The 18341-nt window shown below is 39.6% G+C and overlaps 1 protein-coding gene across 1 annotated transcript in view; it reads right to left on the bottom strand.

Moving 5' to 3' along the window:
- The window catches only part of HCN1 (hyperpolarization activated cyclic nucleotide gated potassium channel 1), a 440279-nt gene extending 423087 nt beyond the window's left edge, over positions 1–17192 (bottom strand). The window contains exon 1 of the mRNA XM_055554728.1: positions 16640–17192. Coding sequence (XP_055410703.1) covers positions 16640–17046 — 407 coding nt within the window. The 5' untranslated portion in view covers positions 17047–17192. The remainder of the gene's footprint in view (positions 1–16639) is intronic.
- Positions 17193–18341: the final 1149 nt, after the last annotated feature.

Here is an 18341-nt window from a genome sequence, read left to right as displayed (position 1 = left end):
GGAGAAGGAAATGGCAACCCACTCCAGTGTTCTTGCCTGGAGAATCCCAGGGATGGAGGAGCCTGGTGGGCTGCCGTCTATGGGGTCGCACAGAGTCGGACACGACTGAAGCAACTTAGCAGCAGCAGAGTTTCAGTAGGTAATGATTTCTTACATTATTATGAACTTAAATTTAAACATCTAATAAGCTTGAATTCATTGAAATTCTTATGCTTTCTGAAGCCCATCTGGCTTCTACAAGCTGACTCTTAAATACTTTTTTATATTATCCTGGTTCTCTTTGACAATTTCTCTACTATCTGAGGCTTTCAGTTGTTCCAGGCCCTTAACCTACATTTCCTGCCCCAAACCTGGGACATCATTTCTCCTCTTCAAATAATTGCAGACTTCCTGCTACTGGATTTTGCAAATCTCATCTGAGTTTCAGCTACTCTTCCAGCAAATACTTGGGGGTTATATGGAAGGGTCATCTGCTCTCAGGTCTAACAGATGACCTTGCTTCCCATTACTTCCTTTCTTTGACCTACATGGAGGTTTATAAAACACAAGTCTTGCGGCTGTCACACAGGTCAGTCCCAATTACTTATCTTTTAGGTTCATGGGGGCAGTTTTGCTATGAAAGTTGTCAGAGGTTTTTTTTTCGTTTCACTCTCTATGTGCAAAAACCAAACTATCAGTGTCTTCTAAGATTCAGGTTCCCTCTCCTTCTCAAAATTATGTCAACTTCAATTTTCTTGTATCAAGATCTATGATCTCCTTTCCATTAACTATACAAGAACCAATTTACTAGTGCTTTATCAGGAATTTTTGCTTGAATTTGTGTTTTGTGTTTGTCAAACACACAAAAAAAGTATCTATTTACCACAGAGTTAAAATTCAAAATTAATCCTCTTTGAAAACATTGACTCAACCTTTATTAGGTATAGCTATAGATAGTACTCGGAGAAGGCAATGGCACCCCACTCCAGTACTCTTGCCTGGAAAATCCCATGGATGGAGGAGCCTGGTAGGCTGCAGTCCATGGGGTCGCTAAGAGTCAGGCACGACTGAACGACTTCACTTTCATTTTTCACTTTCATGCATTGGAGAAGGAAATGGCAACCCACTCCAGTGTTCTTGCTTGGAGAATCCCAGGGACGGGGGAGCCTGGTGGGCTGCCGTCTACGGGATCGCACACAGTCGAACACGACTGAAGTGACTTAGCATAGATAGTACTAATTTTCTATGTCTATACAACTGGGCTTGAAATGAAATGCTTACTACTGTTATACCAAGCAGTACAATTTGGCAAAAGCAAAAAAAAAAAAAAAAAAAAAAGATATATACAGGAAAGTAAATGTGCCATTCTTCCTTAATGTCACTGCCCAGAGAAATGTATTTTCAAATCTATTTCGATGAAGATAACATTGATTCCAAAGGCAATGACATTTAAATAGTTTTATAACTCTGTGAAACAAGAGCTATCCCCAAGATCCACAATATATATTCCCAAAATTCTTTTAAACAACATAAAAATAAGCATCACAGCAAACAGAATTAATACAAGTATGTATTATATTAAGTGACATAAAATCTTATTTCTAAATATATGTTTCTGTATATCAGATTAAGATATCCATGCTAAATTAAAATAGTCAGTGTTTTTGTAGCAAATATAGGGGAAAATACCATTTGGTTGTTGGAAATTATGTACAAAAACTAAAACTAAGCATAGTGTTCCTAGAATTTCTTCATTCATTCATATTTATTAAGCATGTACTTTGTGTCACACACACATGTATCCTCAGAATAAAATGGTTAAAGCAATAAAAAACCCTCATCCTAAGTCAGGCTTAAATTATAGATAAGGGTTGATAATAAAATGAAGTAAACAAAGCATTTAGCATAAATAAATTATGTGAAGTACTATGAAGAAAAGGCAAGGCAGAGATATGGAGGAAAACTGATAACAAGGGGTATAAAATAGGGTTGAAATTTTACTCAGGTTATATTTGTTTATAATTTTCTATTATTATGAAAAATATTTATAGGAATCATTCTTATATACATGTATTTACATGTATCATATTTTTTTTTTATAAAATAACACACTGGCCTATAAATTTTCAAAAACTTTTTATATAGTGTCAAACTGACATTTAGAAAAGTTGCAACAATTTACACGGTCTTTGGAGCCATATGCTAGAAAGCTCTCCCCCAAAGCAACATTAGTAAATAATTTGCTAATATTTTTTAGGAACTCTGATTTAAATTATTTTTACCTTTAATAAAGTTTAACCTATTTGGATTTAATTTTGCTATAAACTGGTAACAATGGATTTTACTCAATTATTTTTGTCAATTAATAGTATTTATTGTAAAACTCATTTTTTATATATAGTTTGTATTTTTGGTTTTCATAGGCATTGATTTTTCTATTAACTATCCTCAGAGTTGTTAATATATAGGAATGTTACTGATATTTTTAAATATATTTGTCTTATAATAAATTCTCAGTGAATTTTGCAGATAATTCTATCATTTATCAGTTGGTTCTTTAAGCTCTTTAAGGCAGATAAACATATCTGCAAAAAAATAATTTAGCCTCTTCTCACCCTAAATATAATTCTGTGCCTGATTATACTGACTGACCCAACAACAGAATGATCTTTGCTCAATCCCTGTGGACAAGGTGTGTGCGTGCTAAGGCACTCAGTCATGTCCAACACTTTGCGACCCCATGGACTGTGACCCTCCAGACCCCTCTGTCTCTGGGATGCTCCAGGCAAGAATGCTGGAGTGGGTTGCCATGCCCTCCTCCAGGATCTTCCCCACCCAGGAGTCAAACACTGTCTCTTATGTCTCCTGCATTGGCAGACGGGTTCTTCAACAATAGCGCCACATCTAGCCTCAAAACTAACTTGGCTGATGGAATTCTGTCCCTCTCAAGGCAAATTTTTCTAACTGTAGCTCTAACGATTAAATGTCCAAGCAAAACTCTATCTCCCTGTGTCTTCCATGCATTGTTTCTAGTATCATACATCTGTGTTAAAATATTAAATACTTCAAGAAGCCTTAACTTGGGGTCCAAAAATAAATGTGCCTGAAGGGAATCAAAAACTTCTTAAAATTACAGTCAAAAATTTTGAGAATATATGTACTTTTCTAGGCAGAGAATCCACAGATTTCATTTGATTCATAAAGTATTCTCTGAGCCTGAACTCTAAGCGTCACTAACATAAATGGTTAGTGAAGGAACAATTAATATAAACAGTAATGAAGTTCATAGGATTTGGGGGTTATTTATATTATTCAATATGTGTACAACCATAACTAGGTAATTGCTATTTTATATCTCTGCTATTTTATATATTTTAAAAATGCATCTAAAACCTGGACAATATGTTTCTAATCTTCATCCTAATTTACTTACATGATTTTCCAAGACAAATACCAAATTTTATGCTCAGAACAAAAAACCTTAAAAAAAAAAAAAACTATTTAAACAATTAATGAGTCTTCTACAGAAAAAAGGAATACTCATTCTCCCAATAAGTATATTCATATAACCCTTGATAGTCGTTTTCTCAATCTCTGCTCATGTCTCTCAAACAATCAAGATTGCACAATTTTTAATAAAATATACTCTTTTAAAAAAACAAGAAGGCTAACACATTCTGCAAGGGCAATAAGTGACATCTGCTGAAAAATGATGTAAAAAAGATTTTTTTCTTAAACTATATTTCTAAATAACCATTTTCCACAGGCTATTAAATTGGACAATAAATAATAAAGTGACAGGGATTAAGAGGTGCAAACTTCCAGTTACAAAATAAATCATGAGGATATAATATACAGCATGGGAAATATAACTAATAATATTGCAATACATTTGTATAGTGACAGATGATAACTAGACTAATCATAATGATCATTTTATAATGAATAAATATATTGACTCATTATATGGTACACCTGCAACTAATATAATATTGTATATCAATTATATTCCAAAGGAAAAAAATGACAATTAAAAGAAAAATGAAAGAATTTAGCAAGTTATGAATCATCTTATTTGGCTCATAGATAACATTTAACTGATTTGAAATAAGATGGTTTATGCCATTTCCTGATGAAAATAAAGAATAATGGGAAGGAGTATACAACTCAATGCCATTAGAATTTTCCCCAAAAGCTATTTCTAAGTGTTAAACACTGTAGCATTCTGTAGTAACTTAGAAGATAATACTATTATATCTAAAAAATTTTGCGGATAGAAGCTGTATTAGAAGTTCTTCAATGCTCATTCTCTCATGAGTGAACTTATTTCACAGAGCACACACAAAAACTGCCACCGCACATCGGGGTTTCTGCTGCCCAGTCTTCCCTGAAGATAAAAGAAAGCAGAACAGCACATCCTTTACACGACCCTCCCTTCACAGACACCTCCACTGGAGGAATTTTGAAGACTGACAAGCATGTACTTAGTATTCTCCTTTCTCAAATAGTTCACACTTCTTAATTCCATTTCAATTTTACTTTCCTAATAGCTAACACACAGCATTAAGAAGCAGAGGATACTACGACTAAGCACTACATATCTGTGCTTAGTCACTCAGTCGTTCCAACTCTTTGCAACCCCATGGACTGTAGCCCGCCAGGCTCCTCTGTCCATGGGGACTCTCCAGGCAAGAATACTGCAGTCTCCTCCAGGAGGATCTTCCCAACCCAGGGAATGAACCCAGGTCCCCCGCATTGCAGGCAGATTCTTTCCTTTCTGAGCCACTACATCTAGACACTATACAGTCATAACACAAAAATATGTATCTTCCCAACAACCCAATACTTTTTTCCTCATTTTTATAACTAAGGAAACTGAGGCCCAGATACTGAGGTGGTGGAATTCGGATTCTAACCCAAACAGGCTGGCTCCAGAATCTGTGTTCTTAACAAAACTATGTCACCTCAAAACATATCCATAATCTTTTTTTAATAATTAAAATAGCATTAAAGGATTATAAGAGGATTATAAACTCCCTTCCTTTCACTCTACACACCCACTTCCTTAATTTAAACATCCTAATTATTTCTTCTGACATTAAATTCAAAAAGACATTAAATTTCAAAAAGAAACTGATACATCAACTTTAAACCCTGCTCATTCTCAATCATTCAGCTTTCTTAGAACATCCAAACTTCACCTACCTTTCTCTTTCCTTCCAGAATAACAGGACCATAATCTTTGTGTAAATCATCCTTTTTTACTTTACAATGGCCAGGTAACTGTTATTCATTGCTGATCCAAGTAATGTAATTTTTTTTTCTTTTAAATACATGGCTATCCACTGCAGTATTCTTGCCTGGAGAATCCATGGACAGAGGAGCCTGGTGGGCTACAGCCCACAGGATCACAAAGAGTCGGACACGACTGAGCAGCTAACACTTTCTTCCTGGAGTTGATAAAGGTCTTTTGTTTATTTGCTTGTATTAAGTGACTGCTAAGTCCCTTCAGTCGTGTCCTACTCTATGAACTGTAGCCCACCTGGCTCCTCTGTCCATGGAATTCTCCAGGCAAGAATACTGGAGTGGGTTGTCATGCCCTCCTCCAGGGGATCTTCTGGATACAGGGATCAAACCCGTGTCTCTCATGTCTCCTGCATTGGCAGAGGGGTTCATATTCAACATACCCCATAAGTATTCCTATGAAACTCATAGATACCTTGTTCCAAAGGATCTGCCTAGTAACATTGCTTTTCAAATGCTGATTACCGTTTTTCTCTCCCTTGAAAGCCTTTGTCCAGGGGCCTCTGCTTTCTGGCCCCTGTTTACTGGTTTCCTTCAAGACCACCCAGTTACTCAGAACTCCTGGGACTTTCTTTCAATGTTCTTCTCTGTCAGATTCCATATCCCATCTTTTGTTTTCATACTATTTTGATGTGATTCTTTGTTTTACTGGAACACATCATTCAGTAACTTTGTAAGAAAGAATACATGGGTGATTAACATTAGAGTTCTTGAATTCTGATTGGTTTTATTAAATCTTCCTATTATGCCAAAGCCTTTGACTGTGTGGATCACAATCAACTGTGGAAAATTCTGAAAGAGATGGGAATACCAGACCACCTGACCTGCCTCTTGAGAAACCTATATGCAGGTCAGGAAGCAACAGTTAGAACTGGACATGGAACAACAGACTGGTTCCAAATAGGAAAAGAAGTACATCAAAGCTATATATTGTCACCCTGCTTATTTAACTTATACGCAGAGTACATCATGAGAAATGCTGGGCTGGAAGAAGCACAAGCTGGAATCAAGATTGCCGGGAGAAATATCAATAACCTCAGATGACACCACCCTTATGGCAGAAAGTGAAGAGGAACTATAAAGCCTATTTACTTTTTGAAAGTGAAAGAGGAGAGTGAAAAAGTTGGCTTAAAGCTCAACATTCAGAAAACAAAGATCATGGCATCTGGTCCCATCACTTCATGGCAAATAGATGTGGAAACAGTGGAAACAGTATCAGACTTTATTTTGGGGGGTTCCAAAATCACTGCAGATGGTGACTGCAGCCATGAAATTAAAAGACGCTTACTCCTTGGAAGGAAAGTTATGACCAACCTAGATGGCATATTGAAAAGCAGAGACATTACTTTGCCAACAAAGGTCTGTCTAGTCAAGGCTATGGTTTTTCCAGTAGTCATGTATGGATGTGAGAGTTGGACTGTGAAGAAAGCTGAGCGCTGAAGAATTGATGCTTTTGAACTGTGGTGTTGGAGAAGACTCTTGAGAGTCCCTTGAACTGCAAGGAGATCCAACCAGTCCATTCTAAGGGAGATCAGTCCTGGGTGTTCTTTGGAAGGACTGATGCTGAGGCTGAAACTCCAGTTCTTTGGCTACCTGATGCAAAGAGTTGACTCACTGGAAAAGACTCTGACGCTGGGAGGGATTGGGGGCAGGAGGAGAAGGGGATGACAGAGGATGAGATGGCTGGATGGCATCACCAACTTGATGGATGTGAGTTTGAGTGAACTCCGGGAGTTGGTGATGGACAGTGAGGCCAGGCATGCTGTGATTCATGGGGTCGCAAAGAGTCGGACATGACTGAGAGCCTGAACTGAACTGATTATGAAGGGTTTACAATTTTTTAGAGGTCACTTTCTCTCACAATTTTGTAGACTTTATCACACTGTCAGTTAGCTTACAGTATTTTCTCACTTCTTGAGAAATACTATAAGTTTGTAACTTTCTCTTTGGAAAGTTTTAGGGTTTCGTTTGTTGTTGTTGCTTTTTTTCTTTTTTTCTCTGATTCAGAGGAATTCTAAGGTGTGTGATGACCCTTGGTGGGGTCTTTTCCTTTCATGGTGCTGAGCACTCTGTGAGTTTCTCAGAAATGCTATTTCACATCCTGCCACCTGGAAAATTTTATTTAAAATGTCTCTGTTAATTCCATATGTCCATTTTCACTCTATGTTCTCATCCTGCAACTCCTTTTATAAAGTTTGATCTTATATATTAGCCTTTATTTTTGCTTATATTTTCTATTCTTTTTCTTTTGGCCCTAATTATGAGGGGTTTGCTAGACTTTATGTGCCAACTTATTACATTCTGGCTATTCTCTTCATAGCATATTGTTCTTACTGTACAGATGAAATATCTTGCTGAAGATATGATTTTTAGAGTATTTTAAAGTAATGTTGAGTTTCCCCTTATCCCAAATGCTTCTCTGTTCTTGGGACTTTCTTTTGCTGTTTGACTTAGTTTTTCTATTTTATGATGAAGATGTTTCTCAAAAGTCTCATAATCTTTTTCTTTTAGATATTAGATGATTTAGTACCAAAATATACATACAGTCTTGTATACAAATTTAAGGCTTTCTGCAAGGTCATTAGGTAATAAATAAGAAATTTTACTGGAAGACCTTGAAGTATCTTCCATAAAGGTAATTTTCCTGTTTACTGGCTGGGGAGAATTAACCAAGCACAACAAAGCCTTCTGTATTAGGATTAAGAGTTTTGCATTCACTAAGGAGACCCTTAATTAATCCTTCTGGTTTCAGACTGGTTTTCCTGGAAATTATTTCTTAACGGGTCCCTTCATGTCCTGAACACTTCTGGGGTTCAGTGGTGAAGGATTGGGTAAGTGTTAACAAAGTAACTTCATTAGCTTTCTTTCTTTTTCCCAAAATGTTTCCAGATCCCTTGTTCTCTGCTTTCTCCTTTTTCTTCTAGTTGTCTGTGTTTCTTTGTGTTTTTTTTTTTTTCATATTATTTTGGGATGGTTTCAAGAAGGAGGGAGAATAAATGATTAGGTTTAACATAATGTTTTCCTGCAGATGCGGAGAATTATTTATACTGGCAGCCTTGTTTCTTTGAGGTAAAAGAGCTGGAATGACAGAATCAAGATTCCAAACTGGGACTTCCCTGATGATCCAGTGGTTAAGAGTCTACGTTTTCACTTCAGCATGGGTTCTATCCTTGTTCAGGGAACTAAGAATCCACATGTCACACAGTCCAAAAAAAAAAAAAGAAAAGAAAAATACAACATATTTGCTGAAAAATAAAGGTTATTAAAAAAAAAAAAAAAGATTCCAGACAGCTAAACTCCTGGCCCAGTTCTCATCACCCATCCATGTCACCAGGCTCATGGTGCTTAACCTCCTTTCAGTTTCATTTAGTCCTCTCTAAAGTGGGCAGGAAAATGCAACGGCTGGGACATGTACTTACAGGTGGTAACAGGGAAAGGATGCCAAGTATTGCTGTAGGAAAAGAAAGAGATTTCTTTAACTGAATTTATTAATGTAAAGAATAAATGAGGCACACCCTGGTTGAACTGTGCATTCATTCAATATTTTTTTTTAATAAACTGGGCCAGAAATTTCACTTCTAAGACAAATAGAAATGCATCTCTGCACACACACACACACACACACACACACACACATACACACAAACTGTGCAATAGCATTCAGACCAGCAGTAATTACAACGACCAAAAACTGAGGTATCCATCAACTGATGAATCAGTAAAATTTGGTGTACGTGTGTGTGTCGTGTCCAACTCTTTGCAATCCCATGCACTGTAGCCCACCAGGCTCCTCTGTCCATGGGGATTCTCCATGCAAGAATACTAGAGTGAGTGGCCATTTCCTTCTCCAGGAGACCTCTTGCACTCAGGTAGATTCTTTACCATCTGAGCCTCCAGGGAAATCCAAAATTTGGTATATCCAGACCAGAATAAATAAAGAACTGCAATATTCTATAGCACGGATAAAACATGAAAACATTATGCTAACAAAAATTATATATTATATGATTCCATTGATATGAGATTTCCAAAATAAGAAAAAAAAATCTATAGAGGCAGAAGGTAGATTAGTGGTTGGATAGAGCTGTGTTGGGGGAGGAAGGGAAGGAAAGAAGAGAATTGAGTGCTAATGGATACAGCATTCCTTCTTAGAGTGATAAAAATTTTCTAGAATTGATTGTGGTAATGGCTGCACAATTCTGTGAACATATTAGAAACATTCAATCATTCCCTTTAAATGAGTAAACTGTATGGTAGATAAATAATATCTTAAAAACTTGTTAAAAACTAAAGCATCTGAGAAAGCTTAGCAGGAAAAATGTCTACTACATGCATTCTTATAGCATGAGGAATATAAAATGAAATAATACTGATGAAGTGAGGGAGCTTAAATTCTAGTAGCAAAACATACATGAAGTATAAATTCTGATGAAACAAAAAGCCCAGATAGAAAAACAAAGTGGAGGGGGGAGGTGTTGAATGTGATCACAGTGATTAAACTGAAATCCACATGAGAAGAGAAACTGTTATAATGCAGAATGACTTAAAGTGAAAAGAGAATTTCAGGCAATGGGGTTAAATGTCACATCAAAATCTATGGCAGGAGAGAACTCAGCTGGTTCTGGGAGCTGAAAACTTACCCAGGTGGCTGAGGACAGTGAGGGAGCGAATGGTGTGTGACGAGGTTGCCCAGATAAATTGAAATTATGCAATCTTGTAGCTCATTTGTCAAATATATTCAAGAGTAATGGGAAGCCCTCAAAGGATTTTAAGTAGTGATAACTTCATTAGACATAAGATAACATGGCATAAGATCATTCTTGCCACTCCAAGTACTCTGTGATGAACAGAATGGAGGACAAATTCTGACTTTCTGTCCTAAAACTGCCTGTGAATATCTAAACAAGAACATCAACAGTGCTGTATCCATGTCACTTAAAATTTTAAGAAGAGTCTTAGTTGGTAGCAGTATTACTTGATAAGATCAGTATGTACAGAATATAATGAAGACTACTGGACAAAGCTGTTCGCTGCAGCACTGCTGATAATAGTGAAATACTTAATGAAACCTGAACATACAAAATTTGTAAACAGTTGCTAACTCTGTGTGTGTGTGATTAGCCTTACTTCTTTAATTAATTTTTATCTGAGTATAGTTGCTTTACAATATTGTGGTAGTTTCTGCTGTACAGCAAAATGAATCAGTCATATTTACACATAAATCCACTCTATTTTAGATTTAATTAGCCTTACTTCTTTAGAGCTATAACATCTTGAAAATAAAAACAGGTCTATGTAAATAAGATTGTTAAATTGTAAATCTGAGGCATGCATAATTTTGATACTTTGCTTTAACCGAGTGGTCGTTATTAAATGAAACATAATATTACCAGGAACTTATCAAATAAACTTGAAAAGGGTCATGAAATCAATTTTTATCACTCATACTTGGGTGAGGTATGTCTGATAAATGAGCATGTATTAGATGTGCTTATATACAAATGTCCCTTGAACAGTTTCTCTCTTGCTTGCTTATGTGGGCACGCGCACGTACACACATACAGAATTAACACAGCCAAGAGGTTTATTTTGCAAAAACATAGACAACTCCAAGTGAACCAAGGAGCATCACCATTTTCCCCTGATTTTTCTCTTCTGGGAAAATAATGCTAATTTGTACATCAAGATACCTTCACACACACACACAAATTAATTTTTGAAGTACTTAGTGTAAGTATAGTTTTTTATTCTAGTGCATGCAGACTTTTTCTTCATCACCACTAACTCTCCTCCTAAAATATATTGTGTCAGCCTAATTCATAGCTTGCTACTTCTATACTCAAAATGATGAAATGAAAATTTGTCACAGACCCTGAACTTGTTCAATACTCTTTCTGCAGTGCTGATGGTCTACCATCATTTTGCATTATACCTATAAGAAACTCTATTTGAAAGTCTTCATCCTAAGTCCAATTTTTGTCTCCAAGTAAGGAAGTAAATGGGCTCAGCAGGTAAAGAATCCATCTGCAATGCAGGAGCTGCAGGAGACACAGGTTTAATTCCTGGGTTGGGAAGATCCCCTGGCAACACACTCCAGTATTCTTGCCTGGGAAAAAATCCCATCTGCAAAGGAGCCTGGCAGGCTACAGTCCATGGGGTTGCAAAGAGTCCGAGAGGACTGAGGGACTAAGCACGAGTGAGCACAAGTGAATAATCTGTTAAACATAAGAATTACACTTGAGATGGCAAAAAAGATCACATCCAAATCACAGATTTATCTTGCTTGCCTCATACTCACTTGGGGACACAGGTTCATTGAGTGAAATAATGCAAAATTACAAATACTATTTAAATTGTTTCCTGGTGTTGGTGTTGTTTTGGTTTGTGGTTTTTGATCAAGCAGATATAGTTTAAATTCTGTTAAATGAGCCTATCATAACAATGGTAAGTAATATATGGTTCCAGTGCATTTGAAATTCTTTCCTTATTATTCAAGGTGCAAGTTCATCAATACAAGCCCACATAATAAAATGTGAATTGGTAAAAGTGCTTCTGCCTGACTCTCAATTTACATAATAAACCCTCAAAGTAGGTTTAAAGGCAAAGTTGCTCAGGAAAAAATGGAAAATATCTTGTAATATTTTAATAGTATAATCACTATATCTGCTAAGTCACTTCAGTAGTGTCGGACTCTGTGCGACCCCATAGACAGCAGGGATTCTCCAGGCAAGAACACTGGAGTGGGTTGCCATTTCCTTCTCCAATGCATGAAAGTGAAAAGTGAAAGTGAAATCGCTCAGTCGTGTCCGACCCTCAGCGACCCCATGGACTGCAGCCTACCAGGCTCCTCCATCCATGGGATTTTCCAGGCAAGAGTACTGGAGTGGGGTGCCACTGCCTTCTCCGATCACTATATCTATTAAATGCAATTAAATAGTGAACTATTTTTCAAAATTTAAAGTTTTATAACTTACATGTATACTAAGAAAACGTAACTGAATAAATTCATACCTCCACATTTTTTCAAATAGTTTCACTATAATTGGGCTGACCAGTTGCTAGAGCCACTATGAAGAACTTAATTGAATTTATAAGATATAAAAAGGTTCACCTAACAGAGGAAAAAAATAAATTCCTATGGTTAATTTTGGCTGTGTTGATACAGAAAGTAAATAAAAGGAACATTGCTGAGGAAAATACAGTGCATTCTGCACAAAGATAACATAACAGTAGGCTAATTAGTCCTTAAACCCCAGAAGGTTGAATTGTTTTCCTGGGAGAAGCTCCTAGAAACAAGCAGTCTCTCTCGGACTAACTGTTATACAGAGGAAGCCTCCCTTCTCTAATGAACACATCAGTGACCTCTGACATCAGCACAGTTGTGGATGTAGCCTGAAGCAGAGAGGCAAGGCCAGATATGGCAGTATCTTCAGGAAGTGACTCTGGTCTCTAGAGTCCTTGTGTACTTACCACACAATAAGCTTTTCACAGTCATTCACACTAATTGATGAAACACAGTGGAAGAAATAATGAGTCAAGATATAAAATCTCCTCCCTTACCAGAGGCAAGATGTTTCCTGGCAGTATATATGGAATGGGAGCGTTATTTTTTTAAAAAGGCACTTATGTAAGCATGATCCAACAAAATACTGTCAGAATTCTTGAACTGACAAATAATCTGTTGATAAATTCTTCTAAGGCAAATTACTCAAGTAATAGCGACCATCCACGAGTCCCCTAGCTATTCTTTCAATGCATTTGAATGATTATATCATAAATGGACTGGCTATGAAATTACAATGCTTGCCCAGGACCACTTTTTTATTAAGTGAATGAAAAGTAAAGTTTTAGCTAATAAATATACAATCACTGTTAGTAACCTCAAAATCATGTTTAACCTTCAAATTATTTGTTTGTATGCGCTATTCACACGAAACTCAAGAAGACGGAAACCAAGTCCTCACTACACAAAAATCAGGGTGATTTTATTTTTTAACCATGTTTTCCCTAATTTGGGTGAAGTTAGGGTGATTCTATACCATGGTATAAGCAAAAACATACTTTTTTTTTTTAACTGAATTCTCTAGCTCCCACCCAGTTATTTCCAACAGTATTGATGGTATTTGAGTCCTCTTTAGTCCCTGAAGATTTCTAACATCATCCTCCCCTGAGAAGAAAGGGAAATACAGTGCCTCTGCCCTACTTACACCGGAGGCAGAGAAAACTACTCGCCAGACACAGCAACAGCACTCCTGGGCCCAGGCGGGTGAGAGCGCCTGTAGGAGCTGGGTCTCTGGACTCTCAATGGGAGCACAGACCCGCAGCCTGAGGGAAGAAGGGAGCCAGCCCTGGAAATCAATCATCCTGGGAAGGGACTAGATCACCAGCTGCAGTGTCAAAGTCCTGACAGGTCCTGGAGTGCGGGCTCATGCTACACTCAGCAGTGCAGGACCAAAGAACTGACTGACGAAACTTCCCTGGATCTGTGAAGGCTTAGAATGGTGAAGCGGGTTAAAAGAAAAACCAAAAAAAAACTGAGTATCTTTAATTTCTGGTATCTCTCCCATTCTCCATGGAAAGGTATTCATAAGTCTCACTTTCTCAGTCACTAAATTACTATTGAATTTAACTTTGGCATTGTAGGAAACATAGCAAAGCACTTCCCCTAAAGTGTCTTCATCAGGAAAAGGTCTGAGGTGAACAGCTCATGACTATAACATTTCTGTATTTTGCTGATTATTCCCACAGTGCTTTTCCTTAAGAAAAAGAAAAATGCTAACTGAATTATGCTTTTTATTTTTGTTTTTTTCATTACATTATCCTGACATATTACAGATTTTTAAGAAACTTTATCATTGGAGGTGAAATGATATAAAGACATCAATAAAATAATTATGACTTAAAATATGCAAGCAAGTATTTACATTTCTTCCTTAGTTTGTTGTTTTATTGATAAGACCAGCATATATAGTAATTGTGAGTTTTAAAATCAATTTTTTTTAGATTCCTTCCAGTTAAAAATCTAAATTATAATATTTACCTCTACCATTTTCTTTTTCCAGTTATGCAAGGGAAAATCAAATGTTCCAAACTGTTCCACAGCAGTTTGTTTAGAGTATTAACTCACTTTTTAATCATCTCTCATTTCTTTCAAATGCATGATAAAGTCAAACTATCATCTGATTTCCATTTCTTCCTCCTGTTTAGTAACAAATTTAATTGGTTTGTTTTAAAGAGATACCCTGTCTCATATGACTTACTTAGGAAAATGTGGAGAATCTTTAATTTCATGAATTTCATTCATTCAAAAGATTCTGGCACACTATACCAATTCCTGAAAGGTGGCCCTATGTTTTTTATCTAATAAATGATGAAAGTTTAATTATATGCCACCATTTTGAAAAAGTGTAGTCTATTTTCACACTGCTTGAGAAATAAAAGTATCATAATTAACCATTTAATTGAGTGCAAAATTAAACAAACAGAACATAGCATTTTATTTGCAAGTAGATATTGAACTACATATATTTCTGGAAAGACCATGCTTAGTTTTGTTATTAAGACTAAAGGCAGTTTCTGTAACATTCTTTCATGAAGAAATAACAATATGGGTTGAAATATATTTCCACTTAAGACTGAAGTAGAAACAGTATTCTACATCAGATTTCAACTTAAAATTCTAAAGAATATGACAATGTTATATACCTTAGAATAAGGTCATTCATAGTTTGCTTCTATAAGTATTAGCCTACTGGAGGACATGTGTTTGATTATTTAGTAGATTATTTTAATATGAACATTTTTTCAATCAAACTCTTAATTTTCCATACACTATAAATGTTGTTATGTTTTATAAGCCCTCCTTTGGAATTTGTTATGTGTTTTTCCATATAAGAACCTTAACATTCTACACTTCCTAAAGTACATTCATCCTATGCATAAATAACATGGTTACTTATTTCTGAGACTATATGTATTTTTACGTATATCTCAGAGAAGGTGAAGACGGTTTTTCCACGGCTTTGTGCAGCAGAAGTATGGGTTTTCCACCAAATGTTATTCAGAACTCTGGACAGCTCCCATCAAGGCGTGGAGTTGAAGGCAACTGTCCCTTAGTTTCTACAAGCAACTCAAAGTAATGCTGCTTTTTATTGCTGTATTTGTTTGCTGTTTAACAGCCGCCTATGAAAATTGCTTAGTTTGCACCACATTCTTTTTCTTCTTTTTCTTTTCCGAACGATTTCAGCAGTAAATGGATACATATATACATATCTACATACATAAATGCCACTCTTGGCTTTTGCTTACTGGGTTTTGTTGTTTAATTAAAAGCTCAGCTTTCCTCAGGCGCTAATATAACGTGACCGCAGGGTGTTCGTACACTAATAAGAGGATCTACTTCACGACCTTCATTTGATAATCTCTAAACACGCTTATAACCCAATGAAAACTTGGGCGACAAATAAGATCAGGAAATGTCTTAACGTTAATTCACCGAAGCAGAGTTTCCCTGACAGCTGACAGCTCTCCTGCCCTTGTTCCCCGAGTTGGGAAATGGGAAAGAGATTTTTGAAATAGACTAGTAGCCAAGGTCAAGAAAGGGTGCCCCTCTGTTTCAGGAAGGGGGCTCTGAAAACGCCCCCTGTCTCCTTTTCGGGAACTCGAGGCTTCCTGTCAGGCTCCTGCCCCACCAGGCAGCGCAGCTCCACTGAAATCTCAAGTCAGGGGCAATCCAAGCGCAAATTACCCTTCCTCCGCCTGCCAGCCACTATCCTGAAGAAAGGCACTGAGGATCCCCAGTGCCTATAAGCGGATGAGAAACAGATTAACACCCCCTATGGGCGAGAGAGGCTGGACCGGCCAGGACCCGTGAGTCACTGTCTCGGGTCGCCTCATCCTCTCCCCAAACTCAGGAGCGCCTTTTGCCCCTTTGGGAGGGACCCACTTCTTGGGGGAACAGCGCGAGGGAAGGTGGCACCCCCAACGACTTTCTGGCCACTTTCTTACACTCTCATCTCTCCGAAGTGAAAGTTTCCCTGCACAACTTAGCATCCTCGCATCCGGGGGTCACCACGGCCTTCTTCCCCGATCTGGCCCCAAAGTTCCCGAGGCAAAGGAGGAGAACCTTCCCCAGGGTTCCCCGGGCAACAGGAACTCATCAGTCAACCCCCTCCTGGGTGGAAACTAGTTGTAGAAGAGTCGAGCCTGCCGCCCGGGAAGAAGCCACGGCGGCTCCTCCCGCGGCCGGCCGGGCGCCCCCTCCCCGCCAGTCCCGGGGCGACCTCTCCCAGGAGCCGGGAGCGCGAAGGAGGGCGCGCCCGGAAGGGAGGGTGGGGCGGCGAGCGCGAGTCCTCACCTGAAATCACTGTAAGGGTGGATAATCCAGAAGCCTGCAGTTTTAACCCTTTCCTGCTCCTTCTCCACCGCCTTCTGGCTCCCGAACATGCGGAGGGAGAATTTGTTGACCCCGGGCTGCAGCATGGAGGTGAACTGCCGCTGCATGAAGCCGTACTGCCGCCGGGGCCCCTCGGCGTCCTCGAAGCCCCCGGCCGATTCCTCGCCGCCGCCGCCGCCGCCGTCCACCTTGAAGCACACGGAGTTGCCGTGCTCCTTCGCGCTGGTCCCGCTGCCCCCCGGCGGGGTGCCAAGGCGCTTCTCGGCCGCGGCCGGCCCCGCGCCCGTCGCGGGCGCCTTGGTGGGGAAGACGCTGTTGCCATCGTCCCGGCTGTTGGACGAGGAGTTGGGCTTGCCGCCTCCTTCCATGCCCGGGGGACGGGGCCGGCGACGGCGCGGGCTCCAGACTCGCCGGCCGCCCGGCGCCGGGGACACGAGGCGGAGGGGGCAGGGGCCCGATCCGGCGGCCGCCGAGCCCGGCTGCCCGTCGCGGCGGCGGCGGCGGCGGCGGCGGCTTCTGCTTCCCGCCCGCGCCGCTGCTTGCTGCGCGCCTCGCTCCCGCCGCCGCCGCTGCCCTCAGTGGCTGCGCTCCGGGCTCCGGCGCGGCTGGTGCTCAGGCTGAGGCTGCCCGAGCGAGGCGAGGCTCGGCTCAGCCCTCGCGCGCCAGCGCCTCCGCTCGGCTGCCCTCTGCTGGCCGGAGAAGGACTCTACCCGCCCGCACGCGACACGCTGTCGCTCCACTCTCGCTCCACTTCTGCTCAGCGTGACATTGAACTCGGGAGCCCTCGGAGACATTCATTTGTACATGTTGTGAGAGACTCGGTGTATGTTTGCACGAAAAGAAGGAGAGAGGCAAAGAGAGAGTGAGAGAAAGACTGAGCCAGCGGATATATATTCATCTGAAAGACACAAACATCCTTGAACTCCTTGAGACCTTGTCACATTGAACTCCTATTTGAATGATGTTACAGATCAGGAAAGGGGGAAAGGGTGGCTCTGCAAGCAGAAAATTCAGCGTACAGCTAGTTGTGCATTAGAAAGTAACGGCTGACATTAGATGCTAAATTTCATGAGTACAGGAAATTGTGCACGTATGTGTATGTGTGTGTGTTTGTGTGTGTGTAGTTGAAGGAGAGGGGCAGACAAGGAAAGAGACTAGGTTCTTTGTAACCCAGGGTAATCAGCTGGGGCTTTGCAGATGAAGCTCTGCACCTAGGGACAGACAGCTGACCTCCTTACACTTATCCTTGATTTTTCTCTGGAGCTTCATATGCAGAAGATGGGATTTCTTCCTTCCCAAGGCCACTCACATCAATTCGCTGGTCTTCCAGCAGCCAATACTGAGAGAAAAGTGTGTTAGGGAAACCTCACCAGAGCTGACCTAACTTTTCAAGTTATATAATCAATAGAACATACTAAGAGGCTTGCGTGTTGGTCAGTGTTCAATGATGCCTCACGAGAAAGCCAAGATGCCTTGGAATCTAGACAGAATGTAATGACCCTTTCAGATGGGGAAAGTATTCTCAAGTGAAACTTACAGCTTGCTGCTGATGCTGAAGAAAGCATTCTGAGATTCCTCGTATTCCCTTGGTGTCTTCCAAACCCACTGGATTAGCTGAAGGATGCAAGATGTGCTGCCAAACTCACCAGTCACTCAGCAGGGC

This window comes from Bubalus kerabau, chromosome 18, assembly GCF_029407905.1.
Source record: "Bubalus kerabau isolate K-KA32 ecotype Philippines breed swamp buffalo chromosome 18, PCC_UOA_SB_1v2, whole genome shotgun sequence".
Taxonomy (NCBI): Eukaryota; Metazoa; Chordata; class Mammalia; order Artiodactyla; family Bovidae; genus Bubalus; species Bubalus kerabau.
Note: the sequence above shows the minus strand (reverse complement) of the source record. Positions and strands in the feature narration are given on the sequence as shown.